This window comes from Cibotium barometz, chromosome 62 (assembly GCF_041138505.1).
Source record: "Cibotium barometz isolate CiBa-2024 chromosome 62, ASM4113850v1, whole genome shotgun sequence".
Taxonomy (NCBI): Eukaryota; Viridiplantae; Streptophyta; class Polypodiopsida; order Cyatheales; family Cibotiaceae; genus Cibotium; species Cibotium barometz.
Genome location: NC_141107.1, coordinates 22503622 through 22525614, shown reverse-complemented (window position 1 = coordinate 22525614; position 21993 = coordinate 22503622). Strand labels below are relative to the sequence as shown.

Genomic DNA, 21993 nt, shown 5'->3' with positions numbered 1-21993 from the left:
ATTAGGTATGTTCTTCAGGGTGGTGACTAAGGTGGGGTACACCTTCTTGACTGCTTTTAGCAAAACAACCACTGCATCATCTTCATCCATTCTCGCATTCACTGATGCAAGTTGAGCCATAAGGCCCTTTAAGTGAGAGATGAAGGCTCCAATGCCTTCTCCCTCTTTGAGTTCCAAGTTGAGTTCCAAGCTGAAAATTTTAATTTTGAGTGAGATCTTGGAATTCTTACCACGAGCTCCATAGAGCTTATCAAGCTCATCCCATTTCTCCTTTGCAGTCGGAAGCTGGTCCACATGGTGAATGAGAGCCTCATCAAGATGAAGCATGATGATGGCTTGTGCCCTCTCATCATCTTCAATATCTTCAGCCTTATTTCAATCAATAACCTTAGTGCCGGAGATGAATGGCCAAAAACCTTTGGACATTATCTTGTACTTGACAAGGACTTGCCAAGTGTGGAAGCGTTGTCCTTTGACATTGGTTATTGAAGGAGAATATTAGAGAGTAATGGGCTGATTTATGAAGAAGAAAAAACCAAAAATTTATGATATTTAGGCTTAATTAGAAAGAGAAAGGCTTCTGAGAGTGCAACAACCCTAATGAAGTTAAGGATGTTGCATAAATAGGAGATTAAAATAGTAATTTTTATGGTTTAGCACTAAGGGTTTGTGCCCAATTACTAATTTTGATGAGGATTAGCTTCATTAGTGTTAAAGAACACTTTGTTTGGTGATTAAGATCACCATTCGTGTTTAAAAACATGATTAGTGCTTTAGAGCACATTTTTAGCGTCTAATGACACTTGTATTGGTGATTAGATTCACCATTAGTGTTTAATAACACTCTTAGTGTTTAAAAACACTTTGGAATAACTCCCCTTTGCTGGATTAGAATCCTCATTAGTGTTAATCAACACTATTAGTGTTCATAAGCACACTTTGAAGAGCTTTGAGAACTTGAAGATGATGAGGAAGCTTGATGACATGATGAATGAGACTTATGAATGCCTCATGTGGTTGGCCACCGCTCAAAATCAAGAGTAAGATCAGCAACAAGCTCTCACATTATCACTTGGGTGATTAGAGCAAAGAGGGGAGGATTAGAGCAAGAAAAAAGGAAATTTTGAAGCTTTAATGGTGAGCTTCAAGAGCTTGAAGAAGTGCTGTCTAGTTTTTCTACTGTAGCAGCCGCGTCACGCCATCATTCAAGCTGAGATTCAAGTCATAGATAGTGGAGCCTATGGGCTTCAAAAGCCCTCAACTCCCATAGCTTATGGTCACCTATAGGTGCCGAATTACTGTACGACCTCGACGACAGCAAGAAAGTGCAACTGCCTGCACAGGCGGCAATGCTGCATCGAGATGATGATGATTTAGTTCATTACCTGTATGAATGCGTGCGCCCAGACCTTCTCTTCACTTCTCTAGTTGAAGTCTCCCCAAGATAAAGCCTCCACAGGCGGCAATGCTGCCTGCACAGGCGGCAATGCTGCATCGAGATGATGATGATTTAGTTCATTACCTGTATGAATGCGTGCGCCCAGACCTTCTCTTCACTTCTCTAGTTGAAGTCTCCCCAAGATAAAGCCTCCACGAGCTGCTAGAGCTCCTCCAATGGCTGGGGGTTCAGCTCCACAAAAAGTGAAAGAAAGATAACCTAGTCTACACCACTGAAAATGTGACCTACTCAACCAAAGCTCTAGATACCATGTTAGAATTCGTGGTGCTCATGCTAGATCACTATGTGGAGAGGAGAGACTCACAAAATACAAGAAAAATATCTTGCTTATTAAGTTGCTCAAATACAACTAGGCTTCTTGCTCCATACAAAAATGCCTTCTAGCTCCACCTTTAAATAGATGAGCTAGTGGACCTTAAGTCCCTTCACACACACACCCTTCTCTTCCCCTTTTACATAACCTTAGTCTCTTAATAATCCTAACAAGCCAAGCTCTCCTTCACCAATAAATTGCATAAAAGATGATAAATTACGGAAAGGAGGGTTTGCTCTTGATGGAGGGTCAACTGGATAGAGATGCCCATCAACCCAAATATCTACATTTTTCTCCTTAGCTATCCTACGAGTTTGGACAGATTGTGCATCGGTAGGATGGGTTTTTTAAGAGCTGCCATACTCTTCAGGAATACGAATGTGTAAATCAACCTTCCGTTTTCTAGCTTCACAAGGGGCTGCTATACACATAGCTTGTAAAGGCTCCATAGCTAAGCAGAGGAAGAAGCTAAAGCACACAGAGAGAGAGAGAGAGAGAGAGAGAGAGAGAGAGAGAGAGAGAGAGGGAGGGAGGGAGGGAGGGAGTGAGAGAGACTGTTAAAACTTTGTTGTTGCAGGTTTAACACAAATTCGTTTTTCTAAGTAGAAAATGATATTTTTAATATACAAATATACTAACATGGAGTTTTTCATCAATAAATTGCATTTATGAGAAAAATTTAAAAATAATAAGTTTTGGGGTCCCCAAATTTTGGGATTTGACAGTTAGGTATGTTTATGGGGTTGTGGGGACCTGACAGTTAGTTATGGATGTACTAGCTCTTGATAGGCTTCTGATGTGACCCTTGAATTACAAGCTTTTTGGAGGGAAAAAATTATTTTCATCATACATATTGGTTGGGTGGTGCTTTTTCCACCTCAAAATGTAAAAAAATAAAAAATAAAAAATTTTCACTTTTTGGGTCCACCTAAATACGCGAATGTTTTGCTGATGTGTGGAAGGGAAATATGGTGGGAGTTAATGAGAAAGGAGATTTCAAACTGACAAGAAAGATTCAATTTATAGAGAGTGAAGATAAAAAATTCAAAAAGTAAGAGAGAAAGTATGAGAAAAGTCAAAAAGTGAGAGAAAGTATGTGAAAAGTCAAAAAGTGAGAGAGAGTATGAGAATATTCCCTTTAAAAAGTGAAACTAGGGGGTATGGCTGATGTGGCAAGGCAAAAAATAGGGGTCATCATAGTGCTTGTCTCCCTTAAGCAGCTTTTTAAGCTCTAATCCCTTAAAATTAGAAATCCTTAGGAGGCCCTTTTTGGGTCCAAAAAATTCCTAATGACCACGAAAGTATTTTCACTACCAAGGGGAGGCGCAAGGTCACAACAGCTCATTCATCAAGGTCCTCTATCTACTCTAGATGTGTCGTCACCCACCCTCAAGATCATAAAAATTCAATGGTGTGTGAATGTGGAGATTGAATCATGCAGGCCATAGAGATCGCGACAAGCCTCCCTTCCCATATCTCGACTCAGCCACCTACCCCTCTTAACCCTTAGTTAGAAATTTGGAGTTTGTATCGGTGGACTCGTACAATAAAATGTTATTGTAGGTGTAAAATTAGACTCCTTCAATAATAATGGATAGAAGATTGATGTGTCCAATAGATCGGTGGTTCATTTGCTCCCCAAACCAAGGCTTGAATCTTGTCAAGCACCCTTTCCCTTCAAAAATGGCAAGAAGAGGTTAAAACCATCTGTTTTTTAAAATTTACTTATTTTTTTTTCACGAGGGCTGATGTATGTGGTAGTCAAAATGCCCAAAGACGAGTATCATGACTTTCAAAATTCAAGCATGCCTCTAAGGTAGCTTGAGGGGGAGAGAGAAGAAAGGTAAACCATGTACATTGTAAACCCGAATGTGAGGCTGAAACATTAAGAAGAAAAAAAAAAGTACTTGTCGACACTTGGAGGGGTGACCGCGGCCCAAAGCATGCGAATGCTGCTGTTTTTATAGTAAATTTATGTACCTCATCTTCCACCACGGGTCTTCGTTTTATTGGACCATCCTTTAATTAAAGATATGATATATCATTAGAAAACCCTCTAACGAGTACATGATACCACCTAAAACCTTCAACTATTTTTTTTTATTGAAGTCTAAAAAATTTGAGCTACTTTGTATTAAGGTAGATTCACTTTATGTCACAAATTATCCAATTTTTCAAAAATGACAAATTCTACGTTTACAAGTGAAACCCAAATGTTTGCGGGCTCATTGTCACTGTTTGAGGGTTTTTCGTTAACACTGTGTTACATGTCTTCAAGTTCATTGAAGCGTAATTGAGTAAGTGTTATTAAGAAACTCTCATAATACTAAGTGTAGATCCAAAACATCTTTTGATGCATATTACAATTACAAATCAAAATAACAAGTGGTTTAGAAATTACATAAACACAACCACTGGCATTGCCATAGACTTTGATTGAAAATATGGCAAATCAATATAATACAAATTACATAAACGTAACTTCCATAGGCTATGATGCTAACATCACAATTAAAATGATGCAAATCGCAAAGAGATGTAGAGATGTATACTGACAGCACATTTAAATTACCATAGATTTTAACTCGCTATTATGCGTAGGGTGTCCTACAATATGGGAATACTCTCTACAGAGGTTGAGGGGGTATCCTCTCCCAAGATCCGAGCCGCTTCTCCATGGCCTTCTCCTTTCACATTGTATTCAAGGCTGGAAGAATAATCAACTCCACACTATCCAAGAAAATAAATCAAAGCGTTCAATGTAATGCATAGGGAAAACTAAAGACCAAGGGCAATTATTCACATTGTTCAACTACTTAAGTTTATACTTGTACTCACATATATAGATAAAATCTACTTACTACAACTAATTATCCAAACATAAACTCTCAAAACATTCACCTAGGACATCCTTGTATGTTTATTGAAGGATTTGGTTAATATGGTTTAATAGTTGATCTTTTTTAAGACATTGTGCAAATTTCACATTTTCTTGTTGATTTAGGAGTATTCAAGAATTCACCAACCTTAAGCCTCATGCTTCAAATCTGTGTATACACAAGGATTTCATCTATATAAAAGTTGTTGGTTTCTAAGACCCTGTCCACTAGGTCACATAAAATGGCATGGCTTCTTAGTGGTGGGTGTTAACATCATAACCCATTACACAAGTTTTCAAAAGTACAAATGTGTCTAAAAACATATGCAAAATGGGTATGTTCAATATATGTGCCAAATTTAACTCGTAAGGTAACTTGCATACAAATGCAATATGGTACCTTGTAAGCATAATTTATGCTCTTGAGCATTGCATGAAGACCATGTAAGCAAGCATTATATTTCTTTTACTATGTAATTCTAGGAGGCACCCTCTTCACAAATAGAGGGGGTGGGAGGTAGTTTGCCAACAACGAACTACCTCCCACCCCCTCTGTTTGTGATGAGGGTGCCCTCAAGCATTACATAGTAAAAGCAATATAACTCTTTGACACATGAGTCCTTATGTGCATACCATCTTCACAAATAGAGGGGGTGGGAGGTAGTTTGCCAACAACGAACTACCTCCCACCCCCTCTGTTTGTGATGAGGGTGCCCTCAAGCATTACATAGTAAAAGCAATATAACTCTTTGACACATGAGCCCTTATGTGCATACCATGTATTCAATGCCTTCATCTTGAAAGCCTGTAGCACTATATAAGTTGATTTATATATAATTAACACATAAGAAATGCTTTCTTGAGCCAAGCTTTAAGCTGTGCAATGACTTTATGCTATATATGGCCGTGAGGTGATCTAGATCCTTATCTTGAAAACCTTCAAGTCAAATAAGGAGAAAAAAAATACACGATTTATGCTTTGCAATTCTCTTAAACACTTTGCTATTAGAACTTACTAGTTGAGACACTTGGCTTTCACTCACACACTGAGCTTTCCCTCACTTACCACACACTTAGCTTTCACTTACACACTTAGCTTTCCCCCATTAGTTACCCACACACTTAGCTTTCACTCAATGTACAATCAGTCACTTTAGAATTAAACCACTTGTATTAGTGTTCTTCTAGTTGCTTTAAGTGTGCATTTTTTGCCATAATTTTTTTCTCTATTTGTTAGACCCATCAATAATTACTAAAGATCAAGTAAAGAAAAATAAAAATCATTAAAAATATATACTTTCCATTGATTTGTTCTTTAATGTGGCGATGCAAATTTTAGTATTAGCTAAGTATGATTTATATAACTTTTTCATAAATTTTATTTTCTATTTTTAGACCCAATATGTTTATTTAAATTTTATCAGTAATTATAAGTATTTTAAACGTATTCCTTAACTTCTTATAACAAAGTCATTGTAAATACAAATATATTGGGAGATGATTGAATGTAATAAAATGTTATGGGAATCTACTGGATATTGCCTCATTAATTGTGATGCAATAGTTATGATGACAAACGGAAGGGTGGACCAGAAGGATGTGGTTTCCACTAGTGGTTTTTCTTTAGCACTAGTGGCCTTCAAGATTTACTTTAAAATTGATGTAGTGGATTACCAACCACGAAATTATTTTCACTACCAAGGATATAGAATTTGCACTGGTTAGAGATGACAAAAACACAAAAGAGGTTGAAATAGAAATAGGTAATGGGGCTGTTAAAGGTGTGCCTATTGCCTCAGCTAAACCTTCGACCGATTGAAATCTCAGAATGGTCAATCGATATCTGTCTTACAAGGAATTGATCCAATTAACATAAATGCAATAATAGTGTAAATGGTCAATCAATATATCTTTCTTAAAAGGAATTGATCCACTTCAAATAAAGGCAATAATAGTGTAAATTTCTCAAAAAATATGCCTTTATTTATTTTTATTTTTTTTGGATTGGTGGAAAATGAAGAGGAAGTGTTTATGTTTCTAAGTAAAGGTTTCCAAAAACACTTCTTCCACAAACCACTTTCTCACAACATGAGCTAGGTCCAAGTTCCAACCATAAGACATATGATATTGCTATAAAATTCACATCATTTGATTTATATATTTCCCTTCTAAAGCAAAGGATTTTGGCTTGAATCTTTAAAAAAATTAATACAACCTTGTAAATAGTATAGACACTTGTCATGTTTTTTTAAACATAGAAAAGAAATTACTTTTAAGCTTTGCTTTTTCTTATTCAAGAGTGTGTGTTTTTTTATAACCTCAATGGTACACACACCACATTAAAAAGTGATTCTCTTTTTCTAAGTTGATGTGTAGGTCATGTCAATTGACATCAACCTAGCATATAAGAGATGATCATCTTATGTCTATCTTGCACTCATTCACATAAGTTTAAATGTATGTTTCAAATTTTATGTACAAATTTGAATGTCTTTTTCAATTTAGCAATATTGCATAGTTGCATAGGGATGTGCAACCCAATCACCATTAATTTCTCAATCTCAATTATAGATTTAGGTAAAGTTTATTACAAGTTTAACTTGGTTAGCTATATGGGGAAACCATATAATAACATGGGCATTCTGAAGCGATAGATCAATAATCATCATAAAAATGTTATTAATTTTGATGCTCATAGCAACAACATATATTATGACAACAAGATCGTAATATCCATCTCCCGAGATTAACCATCTATGATTTGCATCGAAATGCTCATGTCATATTGTAGTGATATGAGTGGTGAGGTCGCATGAGAGCATGGAGAAGAGAAAGAGAATCGAGATAGGCTCTACGTAGTCCTGCACCCGGAGAGAAAAAGGAAATCGTGTGCAGGAAAAAGAAAGGAATGGAGATGTCTGCCGTTTTATTTTCATTACTAAATAAGAACATTGCTTTCTGACTCATACACTGTTTTTAATTTATCAAATGTATAAAAAACATTTGGAGCGCATTAATTAATTAATACACAACTACAAAATGTAGCAAAACTGTTTTGTAATCCTAAGGCTAATAAGGCCACCCCATCTATATAAAACCATTTGCTACAATATTTGAGATTTTAAAGCAAAACTATTTTGTAATCTGAAGGCTAATAAGGCCACCCCTTCTGTATAAAATTTGCTCTTTTTGACTTTAATAATCCCTTATGTATGCATACTTTTAGGAACTCAATGGAATTGTATAAAAAAAACTCTTATACTATCTTATATATTTTTAAGTAGCTCCCTTAGAAGCTCAAAAAAGCCAATCCACACTCGTATATCAATATCATATCTATTTGACTATTCTAGTATTGGGTTAAGATTGAGACTATTATGTTTATTTTACTCTTCTTTTATCACATTACAAAAGTTAAATATTTTACTCTTCTTTTATCACATTACAAAAGTTAAATATTATAAATAAATAGATACATTATTATGAGAGCATACTTTCAAACAATACTAAAATAGCAATGTTTTTCATGGCAAGAGGTTTCACATCGATTGGCTTGTATGTACGCATCTTTACCATATCTTAGATGTCATTCATGTGTCATGCTAATCGCAAAATACTTTTTTATTATCAGTGCTTGATGATTGAGCTAAACTAGTCTCCAGAAAAAGAGAGTAGTGAAACTAGTTGTACGTCTTCTTTACATGTTCATATAGATAAACCAATCAAAGTTGAGGACTACATGCAAGGGTTCCACTGGGCCATGCAAAGTTACTTGTATGAGGAGATGTTGCTTAGGTTAAAGCTCTTTTGAGTGTGCTACCCTGAGGTAGCCCCTAAATTTGAAAGTTACAATACCCTTTAGAGGGAAGTTGATTGTTCACAAGAAGATCAAAACACGGGCAAGGTTTCTAGAAAATCAATTATGCACCCATCGAAAGACACCCGGATTTAAACCACTCGAGAGGTGGATGAAATATATGTGCTCTACACAATGCAAATTTGGACACCTTTTTAAGCCATCCCTTAAAGTCTGAAGCATGGTGGAGTGTGTGAACCCTCCAACAAGCTTAGGTTTCATATAAGGCTTGTTAAAGAATTGGAAGTCAAAGTGAGAAGTGGCATTTGGCAAAAGAGGGGTGGGGGGAGATACTCTCGAGGTTGGTACATTGATAAACCATGGCTTTTCTAAGGAAGAAGCTATCATCCTAACATAAGGAAAGCCGTCCCAATTTTGTTTCTATTTGGACGTCTTTCTCTTGCGCCATTATCTCAATAAAAACCTCAATAATTGATTATTTGGACGTCTTTCTCCTTGCGCCATTGTCTCAATAAAACCCTCAATTAAATATCTGCATGTAACAATTACACCATTTTGTTGTTGTAAGTCCATGTATCTCCTTGACTCCTACTTCTCGTTCGGATCATTGCTTTCTGTACATCAACCCAATTAATGAACGTAATTAGTGTAATTGCTTTGCATCAAATGAACGTAATTAGAGGGAATTCTTCATTATTCCTTCTTCTTGTGCTTGTATTAGTGAACATGAAATGATTAAGCAACCTAATTGTGATGGTTTTCTTGTGTTAAGCCCAAAAAGGAGCATGCTAAAGAAGATCATGGCATCTGGACTCTCAAGGATATATGTTGCTTTCCTTTTGCTTACATTAATATGTGTAAGAGCTGATGATCCAACACAATACTACGAATGGGATGTCTCGTATGGGCAGCTTTCACCTCTTGGTGTCGCTAAGCAGGTCGGTGGACTAATCAAACCATTAAAAACACATGATCTTCTCTAAGATCAACCTTTAATCAAAATCGCGTACTAATTAGCACCTCAATTTACGTGCTTGCAATAGTTAATTTTATCATCTGTAGCGCATGAATCATAATACCGTTGTTAGTCACTAATTATGTGTTTAATAAGTTCACCATAGGTCATTTTGATAAACAACATGTTCCCGGGGCCGGAATTACAAACCACCACGAATAATGTAGTCTACGTAAACGTCTTCAACAATTTGGATGAGCCATTGCTATTTACATGGTAAGTTGTAGTAAGGCCTTTGCCATGGAAAATCATTAATGCAGGATGGTTAATCATTTCTACTTGCATAGCAATTTTTTGTAAGGTTAATCATTTCTACTTGCATAGCAATTTTTTGTAAGGTTGCATTGAGTGCTTTTGTTTTGGGCAAAAAGATAATCATGATTAATGTTAAAACGATGATGATGATGATGATGACTACAAGGATGATGACAACATTGATGGTTATGTTGATTAGGAATGGTATACAACAACGTCATGACTCATGGCATGATGGGATGCTAGGGACAAATTGCCCAATACTACCTGGCCAAAATTGGACATATGCTGTTCAATACAAGGACCAAATAGGTAGCTTCTTCTATTACCCCTCCACACTCTTTCAAAAGGCAGCTGGTGGCTATGGGGGGATCTCGATTGCCCCTAGACTCCTTGACCCTGCCGTCAAAGTGCCCTTCGATCCTCCCGCCGAAGAATTCACCGTCCTACTTGGTGATTGGTATAACATAGACCACAAGGTATTTTAAGGACTCCCCCCCCCCTTCCCCCCTTTTTCACACTTGTGTCTATGCCATCAACTTATTTTTGCAAACTTGTACTAGATGTCATGGGGCATAGGCAAACAAAACTTTTAATAAACGAGCAAGATGGCCCCATTATGGTTCAAAAGTGGTTGTCAATTTAAACTCCTTATATGAAACATGTATAAATTGAGGCCACTTTGCATCATATAGTTCTCTCTACAAGTGCATAATATAGTTGAAGATCTAGTAGAAAGTTGGGGATTAGGAAAAGAATACATGAATGTCAAGCATATAAGGAATTGTTTTATGTATCTAGACTTCCCTCCCATAAACCTAGCTAACCAAAAATTGCCAACAATGCCACCTTTCACACTATGCTCATGCATGTCATAGTCTTATTCCACCCCGACATCTTTTATCCTCATGATGATTGTATGAATTGTCAATAATGAAAAAATTCAAGCTCACAATTAAGCAATGAGATCTCTACTTTCAAAAGGACTCCTTTGATAATCTTTGTTATGTTTCTAAACCTTGTTTAGGTGTGAAGGCCAAACAAAGTGAAATAGTTGTGTATTTCTTAATACCAAGGTTTATCCAACTAAATATTGTTCACAAATGAGGAGTTTAAGCATTTTTTTAAAAATGTTTTCATGTGTGAACCTCCATCTCATCATGACTCATTGTTATATTTCTTGTTGTGTGGAAAAGAACATGTACATAATGTTGGTCTCAAAAATATAGTTTTCATCCTACATTTCTTTAAAGAGATATACCTTAAATTTATATGGGAAATCTACTATAAAACATCATAGTTTCAGTAGCATCTTCATAAAACTACTATAAAACATCACAATTTCATTATTATCTTTATAAAATGTTGTGTATTTCATACAGGCTTTGAGGGCAATGCTAGATAGGGGCATCCTACTCGGGAAACCTGATGGTGTGCTCATTAATGGACAAGGACCTACAAATAGTACACAATTTACAGTTGCATCTGGTAAATATCATGCTTCTACTTTATTTGCTTCTTAAAGCTCTTAGCCAAAACATTATTTTTTTCTAAAAGTTTTATTAGCATCTACTTTTGTAAAAGCTTTTTTTAGTGTTACCTTTACTTAGAGGGCGCTTTGCCTTGTGAAGTAGCTTTTGTTTATTTAAGGCAAAGGCCTAATGCTACAAGGAGAAAAACTAAGGAAGAAATCAAATGAAATGAGACTCAAGATGAAACAAAAGTGGAAAATTTTAAGCAAATATCATCTCTCTCTCTCTCTCTCTCTCTCTCTCTCTCTCTCTCTCTTTGTGTGTGTGTGTGTGTGAGAGAGAGAGAGAGAGAGATGGATATTGTGGGTGCATATATTTTATTTCATTTTCCCTCTTCTAAAAATCTATTGTAGCCCTTTTTAATATCTTTGTTCTTAAAACACCATTATGGAGTCAAACTAAGCCCAATAGCATTACTTTACTCAATTTTCATAAAGGCAAGCGTGATATCTTGACTTCATACATCATCCTACTCTCTTTTTCAAGCCCACACATTTAGAGTCATAACTTTATTGCAATTGATCTTTGTTGGAAACTTAAACATGAGTAAAACCTAAGAGATTTCATAAAGGCAAGCCTAATATCTTGACTTCATACATCATCCTACTCTCTTTTTCAAGCCCACACATTTAGAGTCATAACTTTATTGCAATTGATCTTTGTTAGAAACTTAAACATGAGTAAAACCGAAGAGTTTAGATTTGGCACTACTCCATGGTTTATAGTGTGTAAATTCTAATGACCCCTCTTGTGCATCATATGATAGTTTCCATCAAATATTAATGATATTTTAAAAAATAACAACATGTAAGCTTACAAAAAGCATAATGGAATAAAAAACAAGGGAAGGTAAGTATTTTGTTCATATACCATTCAAGTGATTCATTTTTTGAACACATTTAACACAATTTTGAAACATTTGCATAGTCCCTTAGCAAATGTTATTTTAAAAAATAACATGTAAGCTTACAAAAAGCATAATGGAATAAAAAACAAGGGAAGGTAAGTATTTTGTTCATATACCATTCAAGTGATTCATTTTTTGAACACATTTAACACAGTTGACTTCAAATAAATATGATGACAAGTTTAAGGAGACATGTTCTTAACTATCATAAACATGCTCAGGGGGTTCACTCTATGTAAACCCTCTATATCATGTGCGTTGAAGGCCTAATTTAAAAACCTCTTATTTGTAAATTTTCCATGAATAAAACACACCTTTTTTCTATTCAATCTGTAAATACCCCCTTTACATGGTACCCTTATGTATGTAAAAAATGTGTAAAAAAGAGATTTAAAAAACCCCTTCAATTGAACCCACATGCTACGCTTACATATTTATGAGTGAACCTCCCAAGTAAACATGTTCACTTTTTGCCTCTTTTGTGTCATACCCACCAAGATTATGGTAGATATATCATTACCCATTCTCACAAGCTCGTCTAATGTCTTAACTATCATAAACATTTTCACTTTTTCACCTCTTTTGTGTCATACGAGATATATCATTATCCATTGTCACAAGCTCTTTTGATGTCATAACTATCATAAAAATTTTCACTTTTCCACGTCTTTTGTGTCATAGCCACTAAGATTATGGTAGATATATCATTATCCATTCTCACAAGCTCTTCTGATGTCTTTGTCTTTAATGGATGTCTACATGATAATAATAGTGGTAGAACTTTTTTAAAATTATTGGCAATTCTTTCTAAATCATGGTAGTACAATTTCTTTTTGGAATGTTAGAGTGACCATTTCTAGTAAGATTACTCAAAAAATAAAGATAACACTTTATTACCTCTATTTTCCTTTATTTGCATTGCAGGTTTGACATATCGATTTAGAATTTCCAATATTGGAATAGCAACAACACTCAATTTTAGAATCCAAGGCCATCAAATGCTCCTTGTTGAGACAGAAGGATCTTATGTCAATCAGATATATTTTGACTCACTTGACATTCATGTAGGCCAATCTTATTCTATTATGGTGACAATGAATCAAAGTGCATCTGATTTCTACATGGTCGCAAGCTCACGATTTTTAGATGCAAATCTTACTGGGGTTGCAATTCTTCATTATAATGATTCCACTACCCAAGCATCAGGATCATATCCTTTAGGGCCAAGCACTTGGGATTATGATTTTTCAAACAATCAAGCTAATCGTATAAGGTTCGTTCTAACACTTAATTATGGACTAGTAGTATGATGCATGCATACTTATCCATAATGTAATACTGAGAGAGAGAGAGAGAGAGAGAGAGAGAGAGAGAGAGAGAGAGAGAGAGAGAGAGAGAGAGAGAGAGAGAGAGAGAGAGAGAGAGAGAGAGAGGGATGGAGGGAGAGGGAGAACCTTAATAAATGCATGTGATATTTCATCAAGAATCATCTTCCAAAATTTAACATTCTTAAAGAACCTAGATACATTTATTCACATGGATAACTACATAGTAGTGCCTAATCTTGTGTTTCCATTACATTCCATATGGATGACATGGACCGGATGAGTTGTGACGGTTATAAGTGGTGTGTGATCTGAGGATATCAAGAATTGAAACAAAGGAAAAAAAGAACCTTACTATTAATGGGAATTTGTAGGTTGTAGGTCTGTGGGTAGAAATTATACTACAATGTAAGGGTAGTATATATAGTAACATAGTAGAGAGAGAATACTTTCTTATATTAAGATTCACTGTGGTATCAAAGGAGTGCCAACTTACTCATGGGAAAGGATAAACCTTTTTTGTAGTGGTTTACAAGGGTAGGTTGTAGGTTTGTAAGTTCGGGATCATATTCTAATGTACAGAATAAGGTATTTAGATACAAGATTGATGTTTTAACGGCCCTCATGCCCATTTATGGGCATCTTTGGCCCAATATGATTTGAGGACTCCCATCATAAATTACTTAAGAACTTGCCTAAAACAATGCATTCTTCGGAGCATGGGCCAAAGAGTAACCCTTATTGGACAATAACCATAATATTATAGAGTATAATTAGTAGTAGCCATAGTAAATTAGTGTGTAAAACCAGTGTGGTGGGTAGTAGCTAATTTATTTTCTTAATGGGAGTGTGGTAGGTAGTATGTTGTCGTGTACAAAGTTTAGAAGATCATTGTAGATTATGGTTTTATGAGGGCATAGTAGTAACTTGATGATTATCAATTAGTGAAAGTTCTCAACTGTGATTATGATGTGGAAGGCATAAATAAGTAACCAAGCATTTAGACGCTAATAGGGGTGCCCATGGGCGCGTAGGCGAGTTGGTAGAACGGTTGGGTCCCATTGCAAGGATCCAGGTTCGATGCCATCGAGTTGCGCGACGAGAGCACTGTGTCGTTAGCGGATGGATATACTCCACCTTCCCACAAAGATGCTAATAGGGGCACACACAATTAGGGAAAAATCTAATAGGTGTGTGTAAAATATATGCAGGTTGAATTTAACAGCAGGAGCAGCGAGGCCAAATGCACAAGGGACCTTTCATTATGGGCAAGTGAACATAACAAGGACGATACAGTTGATGAACTCTGGGTTTCTGCAAGATGGGGGGCAGCGCTATGCAGTGAACGGGTGGAGTTTTGTGCAGCCGGATACTCCTCTCAAGCTGGCCGATTATTTCAACATAACAGGGGTCTTCGACTTGGGCGCATTTCCAGATCACACCATAGACGCCGGCGCGCAAAGCTTCGGAGCTTCTGTTATCGCAGGCCACTATAAGGAAAACATGACTGAGCTCATTTTCCAAAACAGTGAAAATGAGATCCAATCTTGGCATCTCGACGGCTACGCCTTCTTCGTCGTTGGGTACGTGCCCCTTACTCATGGCGATTTCTTTTCACATTAGTGGGTGAGTTGGTGCAAGTCCCCCACACTACTTGGGTTCCTTAACACGTGTAGTTAGTCGTTTTCACACTCACAGTCACGTGTACTTAGTCGTTTTCACACCTACAGTACTAGATTTCCCTTAGGATAGGTGTGTAATTTGCGATACTAGGTTTTCCACGGTCATATCCTAAGAAAGTTGCCTCCTTGGTCGTGTTACACAAAGAGGTGAAGTTCGCGACAAAAGTATTCCCTTTGCAAGCACATATGTGTCATGTAGACCCCGGCTCATAAAACAAAATAAAACCTTCTAAATGATAGTTAAAACAAACATTCAAGTTAACCTTAATTAGCTCCAGCACATTAACGGTCAAGCCCAAGAAGCTATTTAAACCCTTGGTCTCGATGCAGAATTAATTAGCTCCATCACATCAACACTCACATCCATCAGCTTCTAATACACCTTTCCTTTGGTCTCGTTGTAGAAATGATTCGCTCCCTCACTCACACTCACATTCATAACCTATTTATAAAACTCTAGTTTATTCTCACATTACATAGAAGTATTTAGTTCCATCACTTTAACACTCACATTTATTAGCTTATTGATAAACTTTAATTCGATTTCATTGTAGAATGCAATCAGGCCAATGGACCCCTGCAAGTCGAGCTTCTTATAACAACATTGATGCTATTATCCGATCTACAATTGAGGTAACCTTAAACCATAATACTATTTTTTTTCAAATATAAAAATGCACTTCTGGTCTTGATATGTACCATGGTCAAAATCCGTATTAAGGGAAAAAATTTTGAAGTTTTTTGTTCTCAAAAGTTTTTGGGTCTACCTTATCTTGAATTTTGTTCTCTCTCTCTCTCTAAATTAAAGTTTGAATTCAAATATATGGCGTGTTAACTCTAGTGCTACCCTAATTTCACCAACATTGCTACTTTTATTATAAAAGGTTGCTAGATTATACTTTTTATAATAAATTAAAAAGACAATAGATTGGCCATGAGATTTTAGTAACTTGAATGAATTTTAGTAGATTTAATAGATTGGCCATGAGATTTTAGTAACTTGAATGAATTTTAGTAGATTTTAGTAGATTTTATTAGCTTGAATTAAAATTTCATACATTGAGTTTAAAACAGACATTTATTATACATTCTCATAATGAAAAATGGTATACTTAATAAATTATCCTTATTTTGGTCTGTTAAAAAAGAGGTTTGATTAAGCAATAGGTTTGAAAAATGGTATACTTAATGAATTGTCCTTATTTTGATTAAGTAATAGGTTTGAAAAATGGTATATACTTAATGAATTGTCCTTATTTTGATCAGTTGAGGTTTGATTAAGCAATAGGGTGGGGTGTTAGAGCCAAGTCTCATGCAATAAGAGTTGGCACACCTAGCATTGTCCTCACTAGGTTACACACCCAAAGATGAGCTTGTTCACTAGTTTTCAATAGGGAATCTCTACACACACATATATATGTTTATATATATGTATGTATGCACACACACACACACACACACACACACACACACACACACACACACACACACACACACACATACATGCATGTGTGCGTGTGTGTGTGTGTGTGTATTTTTACAAAAAAAAAGTGTGTGTACATACACACACACACACACACACTCATGCATATATATACATATGTACATACACACACACACACACACACTCATGCATATACATACATATGTACACATATAAAAAACATGTGTGTGTGTGTGTGTGTGTGTGGAATTGATAAGATCCCTCAATACAAACATGATTCTACTTCCAAATCTCCATTATGCTACGTTTTTAGTTTGTTTAGCCTATAGCATAGGCAAGCAAAGATTTTGACTAATTTCTGCATTTACTATCAGGTTTATCCGATGGCTTGGACTGCAATTCTTGTGCTAACAGATAATAAAGGAATGTGGAACCTACGCTCTCAACATCTTGAACGCCAATACCTTGGTCAAGAGCTTTACATCCGCATTGTCGATGACTTCAACTCAACTAAATTTGAGAATCCCATACCTTCCAATGTGATTTTGTGTGGAAAGGCACTAAATTATTCACCTTAGCTTATGGATGATGACATCTTGAACTCAAATCCCACTACCTAAAGAAGGTCAAAAAATAACTCATGTAGCCTTATATATTTTTCAAATTTTAATTCATGAGATGAGTTTTTACTGGTGTGTTTTAATAGACAATATTCTTACATTCATCAAATTAGTTAAAAAATAACACAAATCCCTTGGATGATCCTATCTTCTTTTAAAGATAAGTGTTCTCGATTTTGTAGCACAAGAAGAAGATGGCTCCTCCTCAATGGGCACGGCCAAATATTCTATTGCATGTGGCTAACAAAACTTCCTAAAAACAATGGATGTTAATACTCATCCAAATAAGGCTTTGCAAAGATGATCCCTCATTCCTATCAACCTACCAAGAAAATTAACCATTTTTGTTTCATAGCATACCCCCATCTCTTACCACCACCCAACATTCCAAGAGACAAAATGAACAAAGATTTTAACCTTAAGTTCACTTCCTTGCTTTGGTTCTCACCTATAAGGACTAGTGGACTAAAATCTTCCCCTAGATCTTTGAAAGTACCTTTGAATTATGGACTTGTAGGAACTTCCCATGTTGCTTTTATATTAACTATTCATTCTTAAATACGTCGATTAAAACTCCACCCCAACATTAAGTTGGTCGACTCGAGGATAATTTAACTTTTAGTAATGATACATTGAGATAGCCTCTACCTCCACTTTTTGAGCCAAGACAAACTTTGATCCTAAGAGACATTATTCTTTTCCATCACTCCATCACTTTCTTTTTTTCACCCTCTCCACTTTTTGAGCCAAGACAAACTTTGATTCTAGGAGACATTATTATTTTCCATCACCCCATTGCTTTCTTTTTTTGACTTGACCATCTCCATATATCAATAAATCACCATTAACCTCAAAAAAATCCTAGAGCATGTATAATCACTTGTTGATATATCACACTTTCTAGTCTTAACATAAACTTGCAAAAGAGTAGGAGTTTTGTACTGACACGTGAGGCACTATTTATATCGGGTACCTAAAGAACTTTTGAAAATACATGCAACACATTCTAGTCTTAACATAAACTTACAAAAGAGTAGGAGTTTTGTACTGACATGTGAGGCACTATTTATATTGGGTACCTAAAGAAATTTTGAAAATACATGCAACACATTATTTACACAAGTTGGTATAGGAGACAGTTACCAATATAATGTATGCTGTTATTCATTTATAAATGTTCTTGGTAGTAGGTAATTATGTCCTTGGTAGTAGCTAGCTATGATTAGGTTTACTTTTCTCTCTCTCTCTCTCTCTCTCTCTCTCTCTCTCTCTCTCTCTCTCTCTCTCTCTCTCTCTCTCTATAACACACACACACACACACACAAAAAAAAAACACCCCTAGGGAGAAAGAGTGCTCAACTACATAGCTCAACTACATAGCATACACTAAAACATTGAAAGAAAATATGGAGACAAGGCTAAGGCTCCTTGATCTAGAACACTCAGATGCTAATATAGAGCGGTTTTGCATTGTAAATATAGTGCATTAAGCACAAGATGGCATATCCATTGCAAGTATGGTTTAGGCAGTTCATTGCAAGTATGGTTTAGGCAGTTCATTATGGTTACATTTAATTATTATTTTGTATCGCTAAGAAGCTGTTATTTTGAGGCGATTACAAATTAAGCACTTTTTACTCAGGAAATGAGAAAATTGAATTCAAATTTGAAATCTTAAGCATGACAATACCCTGAGTAGGGATTTTTCTGGGACGACTGAAATGAGTAACCGAAGTGACCTAAATCGACCCGCAAAGTTTTGAAATCTAGTGGCTTCAAACCAAATTTAGCAGCATTCTAGACATCAAAACGATGGATAGAAAGCGCCCATTGGATCCCGAGCAGTCCCGAACAATTTCTCAAAAAAATCTTGACGGACGCCTCTCGGCATGCACGCGGTGGACCCACCCATGATCCTCACCCAAGTAACATACGACACCTTCCCCAAAACCCGAGAGCTCATTTCCTGCCAAATTATGCACACACGTATCCATGAACGCCAACCACGTATCCACGAGCGCCACCCACCAACACTCCAGATCCACTAGCATCGCCCGCGAACCTGCCTAGATAATGCTCGTCATCCTGCCCCAGGACATGCCTCCCTACAGGTACCCCGTGCCACCCCCATCCTCCCTATAGACCCTTCCTAGACAAGTGGTGCACGTACCCACTCCCCGTGCCACCTCTCCCCCCCTATGTACACACCATCCACACACCTCTGGATAGGTGGTGCTCTCTCTCCTACACACCTATCGTCCATGCAGCTAGCCCAGATGGCTCCCCCACCTCGACACACTTGCCCCCCTGCTGGAACTCTCTCCGTGTACATGCATCCCCTACCCACACCTATATAAACCCCCTCCCCTCCCCCTCTGGGGGAGAAAAGCACCCACGTAGAGGCTAGACTCTACCTCTAGGACATGTCCTACACTCTTCCCCCATGTGAATAGAGTTAAAGCCACCCTCTTAGCCTCTCCCAACCAAGGCTACACGTACCCAAGCCTCACTCTCTCTTGTGAACCCTCTGGCTAAGGACACCCTCTCTAAAATCCCAAGAAAAGTCCGCCCCCCATGTGAATAGACTTAAAGGTGAGCTTAAGCCTTGTCTCTTTAGGATTTCAAGGAAGCGTTTGGAAGCCCAAACAGTGTCCGTTTCAAAATCCATTTGATCCGTTAGAATCATCTCTCTCTCCATGATGTCTAGCATTTCACATCCACCCCTCTGCTTGTATTCTTCGTAATAAGGCCCTTTCTATGTGTAAGATTCCTCCCTCCAGCTTTTGAGGTGTGCAGGTGTAAGAACCTCCCCTTCTGATCTTATAATTATTCCCCTCTCTGAAATAAAAGAAAGATCTTGTTTTGGCCTTTAGAGAGAAAATGTCTAGAGGGAGGTAACTCAAAATTGAGATATTTTTGGATATAAAAATCCTCCTAGTGTCTAAAATGATTTCCCTTGAAACATAAATTCAAAAAGAACTTTCCAATGTGCAATTGGAATTAATTAAAAATAGGTATAAAGGACCTTAGCTTAAGGGTCCAGATTCTTAGAAATTTTTAAATTATGCTCCAATTAAGGTTCCTATGGATCCAAATGTAGGGAGGAGATAAATTGAAGAATAAAAGAAAAACCCCAAAAATGAGTAAATGCTCACATAAGATGAAGAAGTACAAGGTTTATTAGTTAAAAATTAAGAGATATTTAGAGAAAATGATGCATTTTTGACACCTCAGTGTGGGGATCTTGAAAAGATGCAGGGGGAAGAGAGCTTGAGCTATTGCAAGCACACACACACACTCACAAAACCCTAATAGAGAACACACAAGGTGAGAGGCTGAAAATCTTCTTCTTCTTTACTCAACGCTCAACACTCCATATACAAGATAAGAGTACACACAATATGAAGGTACTCAACCAATACATACACGGGTTCTCTATAGTGTGAACCCAACTGTCAGGCTAAAATCTGAAAGGTGTTTTTGGTCAGTGTACATATGGTATGAATGGTTTGCGAATAAATTTTGCCCTGAATGCCGTGGCAAGTGTACAGGCCGAGTGGTTTGGCAGAAAGTTGGTTTATGCACGTGTTTTGTTTTCCGGAGCAGATGCTGGAGATCTGGAGTTATATGGCAACAACATGATGTGCGGGTGGTTACTAAAAAGAGGGCACTGACTGGAAATTGATGGGCTTGGTAGTCATGATGTTGATGAGGGTGGCCGGGGGCAACTCTGGTATTGGAAGGTTATGGACGCGGTGATATGATCCGAAGCAGACGCTGGAGATCTGGAGTTATATGGCAACAACATGATGTGCGGGTGGTTACTAAAAAGAGGGCACTGACTGGAAATTGATGGGCTTGGTAGTCATGATGTTGATGAGGGTGCAAGGAGAAGGAGAGTTTTTTAGCATTAGTGTGGCCATTACTTTGTGGCTTTGAGGCTTTTAAAAAAAATAAAAAAATATAATATAACATGGCCAATTAAAAAAAGCTACGTGAAAGCATGGTGGGCTGCCAACTCATTATCTAGAAGGCGTGAAGAAGGAAGGAGGTGGCCGCTTCGAGAAGGTGACGGGGTCCGTGAGAAAGGCGCGCCTGCTGTAGAGGAAGTGCCCGGGGGGGAATAGTGAGAAGGCAGAGTGCGCTACAGACGAAAGAAGGGAGCCGCATGTGAGAGCTGGTGGTGGTGGCTGGCGCAGACGAGGGGGCCCTCTGGAGCATAGCTGCAGAACTGAACAAGAGAAGAGGAGAGGCGCAGTGTATAAGGGCTGCTGCTATCGTTGCTGCAAGGAGGCAGTACAGGTAAGGAGCCGCGTGGAGGATGTGTGGGCTGGCGTATGGGAGCCGCCTAGGAATTACTGGCACCGGCAAAGGGAAGTTGTTTGAGAAGCAGCTAAGAGCTGGAGGCGCCTGAAGCGAAGGGGCTGGAAAGCAGCCGCCTACTAGTGATTGGAGTAAGAGGAAGGGCTAACTGGTCTTGTGTGGGCGACTGGTTGCCAGCGCAAGAGGAGGAGCCCAGGTTAGTTTGCGAAGAAAGGTGTGAAGGCCACTTGGTTGATGTGCAGCTGAAATGAAGGCGACTGGGTGGGCACGTAAAAAGTTAAGGGGCTGCCTTGAAGTAGACAGGTCGCCAAGGGCACAAGGGGCCGACTAAGGATGATGCTGAAGGGCTGATAATGCAGGCGGCCGTCATGTGATCAAGGGGAGGTCCCTGGGGTAACGTTGGCCGCAACGGAGGGTTTGGGT

At 37.6% G+C, this 21993-nt stretch overlaps 1 protein-coding gene across 4 annotated transcripts; it reads left to right on the top strand.

Moving 5' to 3' along the window:
- Positions 1-8887: 8887 nt before the first annotated feature.
- On the top strand, positions 8888-17318 carry LOC147604258 (protein SKU5 SIMILAR 14-like). Of its 4 annotated transcripts, none has more exons than XM_086795595.1 (9): positions 8888-9030; positions 9240-9405; positions 9589-9698; positions 9937-10216; positions 11120-11225; positions 13101-13449; positions 14713-15084; positions 15738-15816; positions 17002-17318. In XM_086795595.1, exons 2-9 carry the CDS (start codon positions 9253-9255, stop codon positions 17203-17205), a joined length of 1653 nt encoding a protein of 550 aa, XP_086651721.1. In that variant the 5' UTR covers positions 8888-9030; positions 9240-9252; the 3' UTR covers positions 17206-17318. The 4 variants fall into 4 exon arrangements, with proteins under 4 accessions (XP_086651721.1, XP_086651724.1, XP_086651723.1 ...); XM_086795598.1 differs by having other exon boundaries at positions 8923-9030; positions 9249-9405; XM_086795597.1 differs by having other exon boundaries at positions 8961-9040.
- The last annotated feature ends 4675 nt before the right edge of the window (positions 17319-21993 follow it).